This window comes from Rhinolophus ferrumequinum (assembly GCF_004115265.2).
Source record: "Rhinolophus ferrumequinum isolate MPI-CBG mRhiFer1 chromosome 5 unlocalized genomic scaffold, mRhiFer1_v1.p scaffold_110_arrow_ctg1, whole genome shotgun sequence".
Taxonomy (NCBI): domain Eukaryota; kingdom Metazoa; phylum Chordata; class Mammalia; order Chiroptera; family Rhinolophidae; genus Rhinolophus; species Rhinolophus ferrumequinum.
The window spans coordinates 7,949,310-7,967,214 of record NW_022680355.1 but is presented as its reverse complement, the minus strand read 5'-3'; the positions used below and the strand labels follow the sequence as shown (position 1 = coordinate 7,967,214).

The window sequence follows — 17,905 nt, the reverse complement described above, 5'->3', positions numbered from 1 at the left end:
CTCAATTCAACAACAACAAAAAATAAACAATCTGGTTAAAATAATGGGCAAAGGATTTGAATAGACATTTCTCCAAAGAAGACATACAGCTGGCCAATAAACACATGAAGAAGATGCTTAACATCACTACTCATTCGGGAAATGCAAATCAAAACACAGTGAGATAACACCTCACACCCATGAGGATGTACAAAATGAAAAATAGTGAGTGTAGCGGGAAGAGGAGAAATTGGAACCCAAGTGCCCTGCTGATGGGAATATAACATGGGGTAGCCACTTTGGAAAACATTATGGCAATTCCTCAAAATATTAAACAGAGAATTGCCATATGATCCAGGAATTCCACTTCTGGGTATCTACCCCAAAGAATTGAAAGCAGGTACTTAAAGAGATATTTGTCCATCCTTGTTCCTAGCAGCATTACTCACATAGCCTGAAGGTGGAAGCAACCAGATGTCCATCAGTGGATGAATGGATCAACAAAATATGGTCTATATATTCAATAGAATAGTATTCAGTCTTAAAAAGGAAGGAAATGCTGACACAACATGGATAAACCTTACGGACATCATGCTAAATGAAATAAGCCGGTCACAGAAGGACAATTATTGTGTAATTCCACTTACATACGTACCTAGAATAATCAGAATCAGAGTTGCAGAAAGAATGGTGGTTGCCAAGGAATGCAGGGAGAGTGGACCGGGGACTTAGTGCTTAATGGGTACAGAATGTCACTTTTGCGAGATGACGAGTTCTGTGGATGAATGGTGGCGATGAGAGCACAACAAGGTGAATTTACTTAATGGTTAAGTGAATTCACTTATCGGTTACTTAAATGGTTAAGATGGTAAATTTTCTATAATGTGTATTTTACCACCATTTAAAAACTAAAACTCATTTCATTTCCTTCAGTCAAAACCTGCTCCTCTTCTTGAGGTCCCCGTTTCTGTAAGTGGCATCATTGTACTCCCAGCTGTCCAAGCCGGACAGCTGGCCTCATCCTTGACATCAGCTCTTCCTCCCCCAGCCCACGGAGTCATTCCACAGTGATGGACCTTCCCAACGTGCAAGCGCTGTGCTGGTGGTTCTCCTTGTAAATGCCCTTGAGTCCATCCCGACCACCACATCTTTGTTTCAAGACCCCTTCACCTGTCATCTAGAACACCCCAGCAACCCCCTTCTGTCCGGTCCTGCATACTTCCAACGTCTTCTCCACTTTGCAGAAAGAAAGAGTGCTCTTTCTTTAAAAAGTGAAAATGTGTAATGTACCCTCCCCTCTATACGTCAACTCAAGGCTCTTAGTCACCATCAAAGTAAAATTCAAAATCCTTAACTTGGCTTAGAACGCCCATTAACATTTGGCTCCTCATCACTTCTACACACTTCACTCTCAGTTTTCTTCTGCATTCTACTCAGTGAGCATTCTGAAAACCTTCAGTTCTGGAACTCACCATGCTCTCTCCCTCCCTGGCCTGTATCAACACTGTTCCTTCCCCTTAGAGCACTGCTGATACTCCCCCATCCCACCAGGACTGTCTTTGACCAGCCAACTTCTATTATTTCCTCTGGGTCCTAGCCTGGCTAGGTCCTTCCTGTTTCAGGAGGACTTACCTGATCCAAGTCTGCATTAGGTGACCCTCCTGGGTGACCCTGTTTTTCCATCATCAAGCACATTTAACACTGCATTGTGATTGCCTGTTTACTTGCCTGTTCTTGGTTTATTGACACCAAGTGGGTGGTTCAATAAATCATTAATAAATAGATCCAGAGACTCTGTAGTTTGTGGGAAACCAAGGTTTCTTGTAACTCTGGGCTTTGCAGACTGGCTCGGTTTATGATTAACCTGCTTTTGCTCCTAAGGCATTGTCTTTGCCTGCGCCTGGAGGGTGCTTACAAGCTGCTGAGGTATGGGATAGGAGTGGCCGGTTCCCGGACACAGAGGACTGATGATTATCAGGATAATTGGTGGGCTTTGTCATGAGATAATGACTTTGGGGAAGTTTCAGTGATTTTGTAGTTTCTATGTAGAAGTTAAAAATTTACTCTCAGTGAGGTAATGCACACTCGTGATTGTTAAGCTGCACGTACACAGATGATATAAATTGGTGAAGGAAAGTAAACCCGGTGCTTCAGCATCACTGGAGACCGATCGATCGCATCATCATTTGTGTGAGTGTCTTTTTTCATTCCCACTCCCCCATTCAGGTACTGTTCGATTTGTGGCGGCTGGCACGCCACAATAGTTCACTTATTTATAGTCACACACTTAGGTCAGTGCAGTGCCAGTAATGGGACTAGAGGTAGAACTAGAATGTGAGGAACTCTCCCTGCAGTGCTATTTCCACTACTGCATCATATGATGGGTGGTAAACTCATGAGACTTACGAGGGGCTGGAACAATCTTCCAATGGCTAGACTTCATTAATCCGAAAAGAAGTTGATGTATGCAAAAGTCTTAGATGTGAGAATGTCCCTATCTTCCCACTGCTCTATCTCTTTGGGTCTCAAGTAGTGAAGAAGGCCAGGGATAGATAGAAAAAGAACTGCCCAGATATGATATGGTCTAGTTTTACAGAACGCTGAATCAACCTACTTTTGCCAATATTAAGAACGTTAATTTTACAGCCTGTCTTTAGATTTGGCACATGTAATATAACTCACAAGACCACTCTATATCTACCAGGTACTGGACAATGAAATTTGGCTTCGTGTATTGAAACTTTGCCTTGAGATATGGGTTCAATATGGGTTGAAAAGGAAATGTTTCCTGTAACATACACATAGACATATATACAAATATGAGTACATATGTTTAGAGTATAAATCACTTAAACTAGTCAAAGTTGTCATCATTTACGTGAGGAGTGATGTGGATGGGGGAAAATAAAGTCACATCATTTGCTAAGTAAAACACTCCAAATATACATAAATTAAAACCATAATTTCATCTTTGGTGCTTGTGATATAATTAATCTCTCATATTTTACAGATTTATGTCAACATAGCTTGCCACTGAGATGAACATTGTATTGTGTGTATAGTACGAGCATACTATTTTTCACAACTCTATAACATGACGCTGACTCCAGCTCAAACTTGAAATTACTGTATAGACATCGTTCCAAATGGATTTATTGAAACACTGTTTTATGGATCGCAAGCATTGCCTACATTCTGCATAAATCCAAAATTAAGAGAAATAAAGGCTTAAAACTTAATTTAGGATTGAATCGTTTAAAAAAGATAGGATCACAATTAAATCATATTGAGTTTATTATATCCTTAACAAAGCAAACCCTACTTGAACTCGCTGTCATTGAGGTTAATTTTGGCCTTAAATAGTATGTATAGCACTATTCTCAAGTGGTCATTTAAAAAGCAAATACTCTAGTGTCTGTTAGTACTACTAATCAAAATAAAAAATACAAGAGGGAATATGGATGTATAGTTAATATAAAATGAGACATACGATTATAAGCTGCTATAGTAATTGCTTTTGCTGCATTCTTCTGAATATCAGGAATTGTAGAGTTTTCTGCAAATGTCAGGAGCTTCTTAAGACCTCCTGTCTGCTGAATCAGCACCACCGTATCCATATCTTCAAGGCAATTGGCTACCACTGAAAGCACTTCTATATGCAGGTCATTCAATTCCTAACAATAAAAGCAAATACAACTTTAGAAAGTTGTACTAAAAAAAAAATGTATACTTTCCAAAATTTACTATAAGAGGGACTAAGGTCAGTCAGAACATAATGTAATTAATTTTGTTGGGACAGAGGCTCAAGGAAACAGGTCTATTTATTACCATAACATCACTCTCCCTAACCATTTGCCCCATCTTTTCTCATTCCCCCTACACCAAAGTGTTTTATAGATAAAAATAATTACTGGAAACTTTCAGTAATGGTATCCACGTGAAGGTGCTCATACAACCTTCCACCACCAACAATTTTAAGCTCTGAAGAAAATATTTGTTTTTATTAGTTTCAGGTGCACAAAACAATGTAATAGACGTTTATCATTTATATCCCTCACAAAGTGATAACTCCCCTCCCCCAATCTCCTACCCCTCTGACATCGCACTGAGCCATTACATTTCCACTGTTTCTATTCCTAATGCTGTACTCCACTTCTTGTAACTATATATACATATAAAATTGTAGTTGACATTCATTATTGTTCAGCTTCCTCTTCAGGTGTACAGCGCAGTGATCAGGCATCTACATCATCCCTGAAGTGGTCTCCCTAATGGGACAAGTGTCTATTGGATACCTTACAAAATCTTTACAACATTATTGATTACATTCCCCAAATTTACTTTCCTATCCCTGTGCAATCTTGTGGTTACTGATTGTGTTTTCTAATCCCCTCACCTTCCCGCTTATCCCCACCCCACCCCATCTAGCAACCCTCAGTTTTTCCTCTATGTCTCTGAGACTGTTTCTGCTTAGTTCATTCATTTATTCTTTTCTTTAGATTCCACATATAAGTGAGATCATATGGTGTTTGTCTTTCTGTCTGACTTATTTCACTTAGCATGTTCTCTAGGTCCATCCATATTGTTGCAAATGGTAAGATTTCATTATTCTTTATGGCTGCATAATATTCCATTGTGTAAATGTACCACAATTTCTTAATCCAGTCGTCTACTGATGGGCATTTCGGTTGTTTCCATGTCTTGGCTATTGTGTATAGTACTGCATTAAACATCGGGATGCATAAATTTTTCAAATTAGAGTTTTGGATTTCTCTGGATAGCTACCTAGGAGTGGAATTGCTGGATCATAAGGTAGTTCCATTTTCAGAGTTTTGAGATACCTCCATACTGTTTTCCATAGTGGCTGCACCAATCTGCAATCCCACCAAGAGTGCACAAGGGTTCCCTTTTCTCCACATCCTCTCCAGCACTTGTTGTTTGTTGATTTATTGACGATAACCATTTTGACTTGGGTGAGGTGGTATCTCATTTTGGTTTTTATTTGCATTTCTGTAAAGATTAGTGAGGTTGACCATTTTTTCATATGTCTGTTTGCCATCTGTATGTCCTCTTTAGAAAATGTCTTTTCATGTCCTCTGCCCATTTTTTAATTGGGTTGTTTGTTTTTTGGAGGTGAGTTCAGTGAGTTTTTTTAATAAATTTTGGATATTAACCCCTTATCGGATATATCATTGGCAAATATCTTTTCCCATTCAGTAGGATCCCTTTCTGTTTTCTTGATGGTTTCCTTTGCTGTGAAAAAACTTTTTAGTTTGATGTAATCCCACATGTTTATTTTTTCTCTTACTTCCCTTGCCCAAAGGGATATATCAGTAAAAATCTTACTCTGGGTAATGTCTGTAAAGTTTCTTCCTATATTTTCTTCTAGGAGTTTTATGTTTTCAGATCTTACATTTAAGTTTTTAATACATTTTGAATTTATTCTTGTATATGGTGTAAGGAGGTGCTCAAGCTTCATTATTTTGCATGTGTCTGTCCAGGTTTCCCAGTACCATTTATTGAATAGACTGTCTTTACCCTACTGTAAGTTCTTGCTTCCACTGTCGTAGATTAAATGACCATATAGGCATGGATTTATTTCTGGGCTCTCTATTCTGTTCCATTGATCTATGTGTCTGTTTTTATGCCAGTACCACGCTGTTTTGATTACTGTAGCCTTATAATATAATTTGATGTGAGGTATCGTTATACCTCCCACTTTGTTTTTATTTCTCAAGATTGCTGAGGCTATCCGGGGTCTTTTATGGTTCCATATAAATTTTAGGATTGTATATTCTATTTCTGTGAAAAATGTCCTTGGTAGTTTGATAAGAATTGTATTGAATCTGTATATTGCCTTAGGCAGTATGGACATTTTAACTATATTGATTCTTCCTATCAATGAGCATGGTGTGTGTTTCCATCTATTTGTATCTTCTTTAATTGCTCTCTTCAGTGTCTTATAATTTTCTGAGTACAGATCTTTTACTTCTTTGGTTAAATTTATTCCCAGGTATTTTATAGTCTATGAAGCAATTGCAAATGAGATTGTTTTCTTATTTTCTCCTCTTGACATTTTATTATTGGTATATACAAATGCAACTGATTTCTGAATATTAATTTTGTATCCTGCTACTTTACTAAATTAATTTATCAGTTCTAATAGTTTTTGGTGGAGTCTTTAGGGTTTTCTATATATAGTATCATGTCATCTGCATGTAATGACAATTTTACTTTCTCCTTACCAATTTGGATGCCTTTTATTGCTTTTTCTTGTCTGATTGCTGTGGCTAGAACTTCCAGCACTATGTTGAATAGAAATGGAGAAAGTGGGCATCTTTGCCTAGTTCCTGATCTTAAGAGGAATGGTTTTAGCTTTTCCCCATTGAGTATGATGTTAGCTGTGGGTTTATCATATATGGCCTTTATTATGTTGAGATACGGTCCCTCTATTCCCACCTTCTTAAGAATTTTTATCATAAATGGCTGCTGGATTTTTTCAAATGCTTTTTCTGCATCTATTTATATGATCATATGATTTTTATTTTTCATTTTGTTAATGTGGTGTATCACAATAATTGATTTGCAGATGTTGAACCATCCTTGCATACCAGGAATGAATCCCACTTGATCGTGGTCTATGATCTTTTTAATGCATTGCTGAATTCTGTTCACTAATATTTTGTTGAGGATTTTTGCATCTATGTTCATTAGGGATATTGGCCTGTAGTTTTCTTTTTTTGTAATGTCTTTGTCTGATTTTGGGATCAGAGTGATAGTGGCCTTGTAAAAAGTGTTTGGGAGCCTTCCCTCCTTCTGGATTTTTTGGAAGAGCTTGAGGAGAATAGGTGATAATTCTTTTTTGAATACTTTGTAAAATTCACCTGTAAAGTCATCAGGTCCAAGGCTTTTGTTCGTTGGGAGCTTGTTGATTACTGATTCAATTTCCCTAGTGGTAATCAGTCTATTCAGGTTTTCTATTTCTTTTTGAGTTAGCTTTGGAAGGTTGTATGCTTTTAGAAAATTGTCCGTTTCTTCCAGATTGTCAAATTCGTTAGTATATAGTTGCTCATAGTAATTTCTTAAAACTTTTTGTAGTTCTGTGGTGTCTGTTATTACTTCTCCTCTTTCATTTCTGATTTTATTAATTTGGGTTCTCTCTCTTTTTTTTTGATGAATTGATTTTGTTTATCTTCTCTAAAAACCAACTCTTGGATTCATTGGTCTTTTGTATTGTTGTATTGTTTTTCTGGTTTCTATTTCATTTATTTCCGCTCTGATCTTTATTATCGCCTTCCTTGTACTCCCTTTGGGCTTATTTTGCTGTTCTTTTCCCAGATCCCTTAAGTGTGAAGATAAACAGTTGATTAGTGACTTTTCTTGTTTCTTTAGGTAGGCCTGCAGTGCTATGAATTTCCCTCTTAGGACGACTTTCTCTGCATCTCATAGATTTGGGGTCATTATATTTTCATTTTTATTTGTCTTGAGATATCTTTTGATTTCTTCCTTCACCTCATGGTTGACCCATTTATTATTTAGTAACATGTTATTCAGCCTCCATGAATTTGTGTGTCTTCCTGTTTTTTTCCTGTAGTTGGATTTCTCATTTCATAGCACTGTGGTCAGAGAAGACATTTGGTATGATTTCAATTTTCTTAAATTTATCAAGACTTGTTTTGTGGCCTAAAATGTGGTCTGTCTTGGAAAATGTTCCATGTGCACTTGAGAAGAACATGTATTCTGCATCTTTGGGGTGAAATGCTCTGAAAATATCGATTAAATCCAACTGGTCCAATGTGTCATTTAAGGCCATTGTTTCCATATTGATTTTCTGTCTGGAAGACCTGTCCCTTGTTGTCAGAGGTGTGTTGAAGTCCCCTACTATGACAGTGTTACTGTTGATCTCTGTCTTTATGTCAGTCAATATCTGTTTTATTTATTTAGGTGCTCCTTTGTTGGGTGCATAAATGATTACTAGGATTATGTTCTCTTGTTGGATTGATCCCTTTATTATTATGTAGTGCCCATCTTTATCTTTTAATATATTTTTCATTTTAAAGTCTATTTTGTCAGATATAAGTATTGCATCTCCAGCTTTTTTCTCATTTCCATTTACGTGATATATCTTATTCCAACCCTTCACTTTCAGCCTGTGTGTGTATTTTGATCTACGTGAGTCTCTTGTATACAGAATATACAACGGTCTTGCTTTCTTATCCACTCAGCCACCCTATATCTTTTGATTAGAGCATTTAATCCATTTACATTTAAACTGATTATTGATAGGTACATAGTTATTGCCATTTTTTTCTTTGTAGTTATGAAGAAAATACTTTTTGAAAAAGCAGACAGAAGCAGAAGTATAATCCTTAAAATCTCCAACTGATAAGGAAAGTATTGTGAGTGGGTGGCTTTCTTCCCTAAAGAATCTCCCAAATCCCCATAGAAGTGGAAAACTGCAGCCTTACCTGAACAGCTAGAAATTTAAGGTAGAAACCCTTAAAGTGAGAGAGACACAGCAAGGATGCACCACCGTCATGGTATTTCACACAGCATCGCTTCTGGTCAAGGAGCTCACTCCGCAGCAAAAGAAGTGTGACACTGGGCCCGTGGTCATGGAATTCACTGGTCTTACCCTGGTTCCCACCATCCTAAAGCAGATGGCTTGATAGAATGGCCTTTTAAAGACTCAGTTACAGGGCCAGCTAGGTGGCAATACCTCGTAGACCTGGGGACAAGTTTCTCTAGGAGGCTTCAGTATAGTTCAAAGTTTTCCAGAATAGGTTCTGAATCAGTGTCCAATATATGGCGCTGCTTCTCCCATTGCTGGAGTTCATGGGCCCAGGAATCAAGAGGTGGAAATGGGAGTGGCACCTCTCATTATTACCTCTAGTGACCCCCTAGCAAAATTTTTGCTTCCTGTCTCCTTGGCCTTATGCTCTGCTAATCTAGAGGTTTTAGTTCCAAAGGAATGCTTCCCCGAGGAGACACAAGAGTGATTCCATTAAGACGGCCACCTGGCCACTTTGGGCTCCTCATGCCTCTAAATCAGCAGGCAAAGAAAGGAGTTACTGTGCTGGCTGGGTGATTGATCCTGTCCACCAAGGGGAAATCAGACTGCTGCTCCACAACAGAGGTTAGGAAGAGCATATCTGGAATACAGCAGATCCCTTAAGGTGTCTCCTAGTATTACATGCCTTAAGATGAAAGTCGATGGAAAACTACAACGATCCAATCCAGGCAGGACTACTAATGGCCTAGACCCCTCAGGAATGATGATGTGTCACTCCACCAGGCAAAGAACCAAGATGAGCAGGGGCATCTGCTGAGGGCAAAGGGATATGGAATGGGTAGTGGGATAAGGCAGTTGTAAATACGCCTATGACCATGTGACCAGTTACAGAAAAGAGGCTGTAATTATAATGAGGATTTCTTATTTTGTTATGAATATGTATGTGTATATGAAACATCTTTGTTTTCTTCCCTCTTTTATCCCCTTACATAACATAAGATGTATTGACTTATAAACTAATATTTAAGTGTTAATTTTACATCATAGCATTTAAGTTACAAGATATCAAGGACAAGAGTAAACATTATCCAAGGACTTTACATCCTCTTCTGGGGGAAGAGTCAGTGCATTTTCAGTTGTACACAGGATAGTTGTATCGTGTTAGGCAGAAATATGACCTTGTTATTGTCTTTATTTGGAAATTAAGTATGATTTAAGGAGCTGTGTATGGGTGCCAAACTGACAAGGGATGGCCTTGTGATGGTTAATTTTGATGTTTAAACTTGGCTAGACCATGGTGTCCAGATACTTGGATTATTCTAGATCTAAAAAATTTAATTTTTTACATGAAATTAATATCTAAATCAGTAGACTGAGTAAAGCAGATTACCCTCCATAATGTGGGGTAAATTACTCTTTTTGCGTTACCCTAGAGCAAAGTATGACAGACAAAGGTTAAAAGACTAATTCTAGGCATTTCAGGAAGTCATGATGATCATAAACAATTTAAAAAAAATCTTCTAAACCCGAAGATTTTAATTGAGGTATAATTTACATATAACATCATATTAGTTTCAAGTATACAACATAATGATTCAATATTTGTATATATTACAAAATGATCACCACAATAAGTCTACTCACCATACATAGTACAATTTTTTTCTTATGATGATAATTTTTAAAATCTGTTCTCTTAACCACTTTCAAATAGGCAATACAGTATTAACTATAGTCACCATGCTGTATATTACATTCCCAGGAGTTATTTTATAACTGGAGGTTTATACCTTTTGACCCCCTTCACCCATTTCGCCCACACCCAACCCCTGCCTCTGGTAACCATTAGTCTGTTCTCTGTATCTATGATCTTGTTTTTTTGTTTTTGTTGAGATTTCACATATAAACGAGATCACTGGTATTTGTCTTTCTCTGTCTGACTTATTTCATTTAGTATAACATCCTTGGTGTGCATCCACATTGTTACAAATGGCAAGATTTCATTCTTTTTTATGGCTGAATAATATTCCATGTGTGTATGTATCCATCTATGGACATTTAGGTTGTTTCCATATCTTGTAATTGATGCCATTGTAAATAATGCTGCAATGAACGTGGGATTGCATATATCTTTTCAAATTAGTGTTTTTGTTTCCTCCAGGTAGATACCCAGAAGTGGAATTACTGAATCATATGGTAGTTCTATTTTTAATATTTTAAGAAACCTCCCATAATATTTTAAAAATTGTTTTATAATGGCCTTCATCATTAGTCTCATTTAATCATGCTGATAAACTAGGTAGCGAGAAGCAAAGTAGTCCATTATACTTAGTACCATGCTTAAATATAATAAAATTTCGTTTTCAAACAATACTCCACAATTTGTATTTTATAACAACATTTAGGAGAGAGAGATTTTGTTGTAGACAATTGAAAGAACGTTATAAATACCTTAGTTTCCAGGATCTTAATAAGGTGGTCCATCCCTTGATTGTCTCTTAGCATTGCTCGTGACTCCTTATCATTTGCAATAACACCTAAGGTTTTGAGAGCCAACAATTGAATAATTGGATATTCTGACTTCAAGAGCTCTAATATAGAAGGGATTGCATTTAGTTCTGGAAATGTAGCTCGACACTGAAAATCCTGCCATGAAATATAAATAATCAAATAAGTAATTTTTAAAGCAAAATACAGTCTCAAGAATGGAGAGATTCTAGTTCCTAACAAAGAACATTATAAATTATAATTTTCAAATCTTGTATTCCAGATTCCCTTCCAAAATAACATACAAACACAAATAAGCAAACCCTCAATTTGCAGCACCAAAATATTCATTTTAACTCTGCAGACATTGTCAATAACAGGAAATAGACCTGATCTACAATTTTCCCCATATCTATTGTTTTTTTATTATACAGCAAATTCCTATTACTATAAACAGTGTTACAAAAAAAATCTATGCATAATGAAATTCTTTTCACATTCTATATCCTGTTTTAAATAGTATTTGATGAAATGAAATGATGGCATCAATTCCTTATTATCTTTATTCAAATGGATTGTGTATGAAATGCTTGTATGCACACAGTGCCATTGGTGGCCCTGTGCATGCAAATTTACATCCAGTTTAGTTCAGACCATGATCTTTATTTAAGACATTTACAATACCAAGCGGTCATTGGAGTCTAGACAAGTTACTCTGCATTGTATGTCTGTAATTCTGTGTGTGTGAGCTGGGAAGGAAGGAGTTGGTTGGGCTGAGAAATGGAGAAAACAAAGGCAAAAAGCCATGAAAATCCCCCAAACTATAACTGCTACACCATGACGTTTTAAATGAAAATAGTATTAACGGTAGAAAAGGCCCCACCTATAGCTTAGCTTTCCTTCTATCCATTCTTCAACTGCCCTCTAATACTCCTTCCAACATAAAAATTGTAGGTGGCTGTTTTTTTTGGGTTGAATTGAATCCCTCCCCCAAATATATGTTGAAGTCATGATCTTCAGGACCTCAAAATGTGACTTTATATTGCAGATATAATTAAGTTAAGGTCATAGTAGAGTAGGATGGGTACTTAATGGTGTCCTTATAAGAGTGATGTCTTTATAAAAATAGGAGAGAGAAATGACAGTGGGAGAGATTGCAGTGCTGCAGCTGCAAACCAAGGCTCTACGCCCACCGCAGGAAGTGAGCAGAGGCCAGAAAAGATTCTACTCAAAGTCGCAGAGGGAACATGGCCCTGCTGACACTGTGACTTTAGACTGCCAGCCTCCAGAACTTTGAGGGAATAAATTCCTGTTGTTTGAAGCCACTGGTTTGTGGTACTTTGTTACAGCGGTTCTAGGAAATTAATATAGTATTATTATTTCTTTTTATTTTTGAAGTTGAACTTTGAATTTGATTTTTTTCTATCAGTTTCAGGTGCACAAAACAATGTAATAGTTAGACATTTATCATTTATATCCCTCACACAGTGACATCCCCCTCTCCCTATCCACTACCCCTCTGACATCGCACACAGCCATTACATTTCCACTGTCTCTATTCCTAATGATGTACTCTGCTTCTTGTAACTATACATATATATACATATACGTATATACACACATATGTATGTGTATATACGTATATGTATATATAAAATTGTAGTTGACATTCATTATTGTTCAGCTTCAGCTTCAGGTGTACAGTGCAGTGGTCAGGCATCTACATCATCCCTGAGGTGGTCTCCCTAATGAGACAAGTGTCCATCGGATACCCTACAAAATCTTTACAACATTATTGATTACATTCCCCAAATTGACTTTCGTATCCCCGTGGCACTCTTGTGGTTACTGACTGTGCTTTCTAATCCCCTCACTTTCCCCCTTAATACAGTATTATTAACTAGCACTTCTATTATGAATAATAGTGGAGGTGAGTCTTTTTGTTTCCATTTGATTAAAAATATAGGGAAATAGAGCTATAAGGAGTCTTGGGATGGAAAACAAACACATTTGCGGGATTATCTAGACCCACTGGATGAGGGAAAGCCTTAAGGCATCGGAAGGGAGACAAAGCCGAGCCTCCCCTTCAGGATGTCTCTTTTGGGGAGAGTGAGGGTAACATGCCCCAGTGCCAAGGGGCAAGGACTCAGGCCAGGAATGTATGCTTTTGCTGCCTTCGGCATGAGCCCATTTGTTTCCGTTTTTCTGTAGGATTTGTCTAGATACTTGGCCTCTCAATGAACCCTCCCTTGGCTTCACTATCTCGTCCTTTCACTTTACTGCTGGCTACTGAAATTGGTGTTTTTGTATTTTCAGTCGATCTAAAGCTGACCAAACATGCTTGGAAACTGCTCAAAAACCTGAGCAGAAAAAGGAGCAGAGAAGCGTGTCCCCAATGTCAGGGAGCTGACCTGCTGTGGGTGTGAGAGTGTGAATGTCGTGTTGTGAGGTGGGGTGCTGGTGGGGGGCAGGGGACAGGACAAGTGGTGGAGGAGAAGGGGGGCAGTGTCTTTCCATCACAAAGGAAAGCAGCACAGACAAGTACCATCTTGAGATTGTGAACAATGAGTGCTGTTCAGCATACTCAACTCAGTAGGTTTTTACCAATAAATAAGCTTAATCCAAAATCTTGGTACACTGACTTGGGCCTATATTACATCCAATGTGCTTAGATCACCAATACTAGACTGTTTGGTAACTGCCCAGGTCTAACCTAGTTCAACATGAATATTAGATTTTCTGTTTCTGAAGAAATGCATTTTACCTAGCATACTCCTGCCTTAATTTGTAAACCATTCCATTCTTTTAAATTTTAAATACATTTCTAAAATGCCCTTTCATGGGAGACAATTACTTATAAAATGTGAAAACTGAAAAGAATCTACACTAAATTTCCATTACGTTTTCTCTGAATGACAACTACTAAATAGTACCAAGAAGAACCGCTGAATTAAAACTGGTGCATTTTAAGCTTTTTCCCTATTTTTTATGGGAAAAGAAACTCTGTAATCAGCTTTGGTCAAAATAGGTTTTTAGAAATTAATTTTACCTGGACCAAGTTGTAAATGCACTCAATAGAATTCTTCTTCACGTCAGGGTCTGGGCTGCTCAGCAGTCGGATGAGAGGCTCTAATCCACCGTGTTCAAATATTTGCACTTTGCTGGTGTACTCCGCAGACATGTTTGCTAGGCAAAGACTAGCAAACTCGTGGATAACTACTTCTTCTGCATATCAAAAGTAAATAACACAAGTATGCTAAATGCCTACTCAATCATTACTTTACAGCATGTTTTGAAAACCAGGCTCCACAAATCTTACCTTGGTGGAGCTTATCTTGGTTTGAGAGATTTTAATGACAATTCACAATTGGTATTTCATAAACTATTTTCAATAAGCAGTATAATCAAATGTGAAAAATAAAGCAGTGTCACTTCGGAAATGCATCGTGGATGCCAAGTTACCTTCTGGAGCGAGCAGAGCAATAACAGAATTCATGACATCTAACTCTCTTAACAACTTTTTAACATCATCTACAAAACAAGAAACAGAATATTAACATTTGTCAGTAATAATAATAGTGGCAGTATCTACTGAATAGTCCCTTATGAAATAGGTTCTATTGTTATTTTATTTTACAGATAAGGAAATTGAGGCTCAAAACCACACAGCAAGTGAATGGTGGGACCAGGTTTCACGCCCAAGCCCTTGATTCCAGACAGACTCTAGACTCTGCTCCTTGGTCACTGAGCTATTATGCTACCTTCCAAAACATTAGAAAAAGTAACCATGAAAGTGCAAAATGTGCCTAGAACACATATCAGTAAAGTTGAGTTACTGTGCCCTGCACTTGTTTATTATGTAATAGTAATTAATTTTTGTGGTTGTTTTGATGGGAAGGTATTTTTGCATTTTAATAAAACTTACAATACCGAACACAAAAAAGAATTATCCTCAGCCTTTTTTGGATTAATACATCTTGTTTACCTTCCATTTTATTACCAAAAATGCTTAGAGATAAGTATATCGATTTTTTTTAAAGTTCATTTTTGTATTATTTATATGAGCCTAATTAAGGCTAGACAGGTATGACCGCGCTTCCTCTTTGCCAGCCTAACTCCCTGCTTCTGAGAAATAAAGCAGAGCTGCTGCTTTAGTTTTGCAATTTCTCTTCTTGGTCAATTGTCTTTGTCTGTAATCCCAAATCAGCATTACCAGAATTTTTTAAAAAGTTCATTTTGCAGCAGCCGAAGCAGAAGTTGCTGGATGAATTCTTCCTCATTAATCGCTGGATGTTCTTGCCTTATACTGGACACCTTTTCCTGTGGGATTCAGGGATGTGGCTGTTTGTCAACCTGTGTCTGTTTAAAATGGCTAAACGAGGGTCAGCAAAATTATAGCAGCTATATGAGTGTGAATAGGCTTGACGTACAAAAGAATAATTGAGCTTCTGGGAAGTGTTATGTCCCATGGTGGAGGACATCATTTTACAGTTGAAACTCATTTTAAAAAATACATCATCTCCACAGGTTAAGAAATCATAGCCTTGAAATAATACTTAGATCCTTCTGAGTGTTCTGGTGAACTGTTCAGATGTGCACCCTCTGGAAGAGTGTGTTGGTAGTGTCTTCTCACTCTCATGAGTCCAGTGTGTATTGCTTGGAAAGCCATACCAAAGTCTCCTCTTTCTACATGCTTGAAGGAAAATATTCCTGGGCTTATTGATCTCTAAGTGCATTCTCCATTTAGTATACAGAGTAACTTTCCATATACTTCAAAGCTTCTGCAGCAACACTGACTCTAAATCAAGAAAATTCATGCTCTGTGTACTCTTCTGCCCCTCTTACTTCTCTGCAGGAAAGATCTGCTCCCCCAGGGAGAGGCCACCTTGCTGCATCTGTATGTGACACCATGCCCTGGTCTGCTCAAATAAGTCAAAAGTTTTCACAGAGGATTCTCTGTGCCATGAAATTCCCTTCTGGATATGGGTTTAGCCCAAATCCTTTCCACAACAGATCGAGGCGTGCTACCCACTAAAGCATTTCCTTATGGCTCAGTGGATGACTCACTAACACTGGCAGCTCTTACAAATTGGTGCCACTGTTGATCATTTGTTATTGTGCTTTTTGACACCAGATTGTTCAAAGAATCTTTGTTCTTTTGAGGTTAAATCAGCGGAAATGATGGATAAGCTGCTACTTCCACCACTTTAAACACAATATTGATCTCTGTCTCCTTTCTCAACAGAGAACACTCTCAGATATGGCAAATGAATAGAAATGCCAGCCTATGGTTGGGCCACATGGACATGTTCTAGTGAAATAGTGTGACACCTACAATGTTCGGTTGTTTCAGAACTGCCAGCACCTAACTTCCTGGAGTACCTGTGTTCATTGCATACTTATTCACGATTTTTTGGTTGTATACTTTTGACCATCTAATTTATTCTTGACCTTGCATAGTTTTTACATCAACCTTTTTCTACAATGATATGCAATTCAGATTGCCTTAAGTAATGTAAAGTCTGGGCTTCGAAGGCTACTTACTTCTCACAAGTATCGTAATGAACTCTCTCTTTAACTGACGTCATTAAATAAGTGTCTGTTATATGGCTTTGTTGAACTAAATACAAACTGGCAGGTCAAAGAAGACAGTAGCTCCATTTTGATAAAAAGCTTTAACAAAGTAATTTAAGTGCCTGTCTTGAATGATGTAGGCTTAGCACAGGCCCATAGTTCAACAACTCCAGAAAAAAAAAAAAAGGAAGAAGCAGCAGTAATAATTTGTTTGCAACTGCAAAAGGGAAAGATGGCTCTCAGAGCAATTTTTCAACACCCGGCATTCTCTTGGAACATCCTGTTGGTTCATCCACTATGAATGTAATGATATTATCAAGTGCATGAAAACCATATGAAGATACAAATTTCTGAAGAAGCAGCAGTTATTTTGAGATTGCCCAAAGATGACAATTTAACTGTGCAGCTTCAGAGATGCATTTATTTATAGATTATTTTGGAAACATGATTTTTCATTTAGATCAAATGACTAGTTGCTCATTTTTTGTTCCAAGTTTCCATGGACATGTGTGAAAAGTGAAGCAATAGCTATTAATGGGTTGGTTCTTTTAACAAAAAAAGAACTTCGCAAGCATTGGAGGATGCCATGTGTTTTATCCATGTCATCAGATAGTTCAAACAGAAAATAAGTTCAGTTAATTCCAGTAATGGTTTGGTTTTTTTCCACCCACTTCATGGAATCAAAAGAAAGCTCTCAGAAGTTCACTCAGCATGCCTGAGACTCAAGCACTCAGTGGAGACCTCAGAGGCAGCCATATTCTTTCCATTGCTAAGCTTTGCAGTTGCAGATTGCACTGGTCCTAGCACTAGTCACAGCCCAGCCCAGCTGGCCAGCTTACAGTGTGGTGTGACAGGTCTAAGAGAGCCATCTCATTTAGCATCCAAATGGAACAGTGATTCTTAATATGTTGGGGCCACAGACTCTTTTAGAAACTCATAAAATTCAATTTATAAACCCGCTCAGAAGAATTTTGCAAACTATTTGGAGGTTATATAGGTCAACGATTATAAACTCCACACGTACTGCTAGATGATAATACGAAATAAAATGAATAATAGAAATTAAGAACTAAAATAAACAGAACAAAAGTCATAGAAACCTAGACATTAAATTAGAAAATGTAAGTGTAAATGGGAAATTAACTCTCCTTTCCACATGAGGAAAAATAACTCTCCTTTCCACATGAGATGCATTCTCCCCCAAAATCATTTAGAAGAACCTGACTTAGACACACTTTAATGTTCAGAATCCTAAAAGATTTGGTGAATAGAAAGTCTACTAAACTGTAAGTCGGACAGTGAAGTTCCAATTCTAGCTCTAATCTCAGTTCTGTTGTGAATCACCTGCATGAT

The 17,905-nt window shown here is 37.5% G+C and overlaps 1 protein-coding gene across 6 annotated transcripts in view; it reads right to left on the bottom strand.

Annotated features, from left to right (window-relative positions):
• The window catches only part of ARMC3 (armadillo repeat containing 3), a 104,106-nt gene that overhangs the window by 62,596 nt on the left and 23,605 nt on the right, over window positions 1-17,905 (bottom strand). For 5 of the 6 annotated variants that reach the window (XM_033100504.1, XM_033100503.1, XM_033100502.1 and 2 more), the window contains 4 exons: window positions 14,441-14,509; window positions 14,028-14,203; window positions 10,943-11,137; window positions 3,470-3,653 (listed from right to left, as the gene is read on the bottom strand). In XM_033100504.1, the coding sequence (XP_032956395.1) occupies window positions 3,470-3,653; window positions 10,943-11,137; window positions 14,028-14,203; window positions 14,441-14,509 (624 nt within the window). The other variant, XM_033100505.1, reaches the window with a different exon arrangement.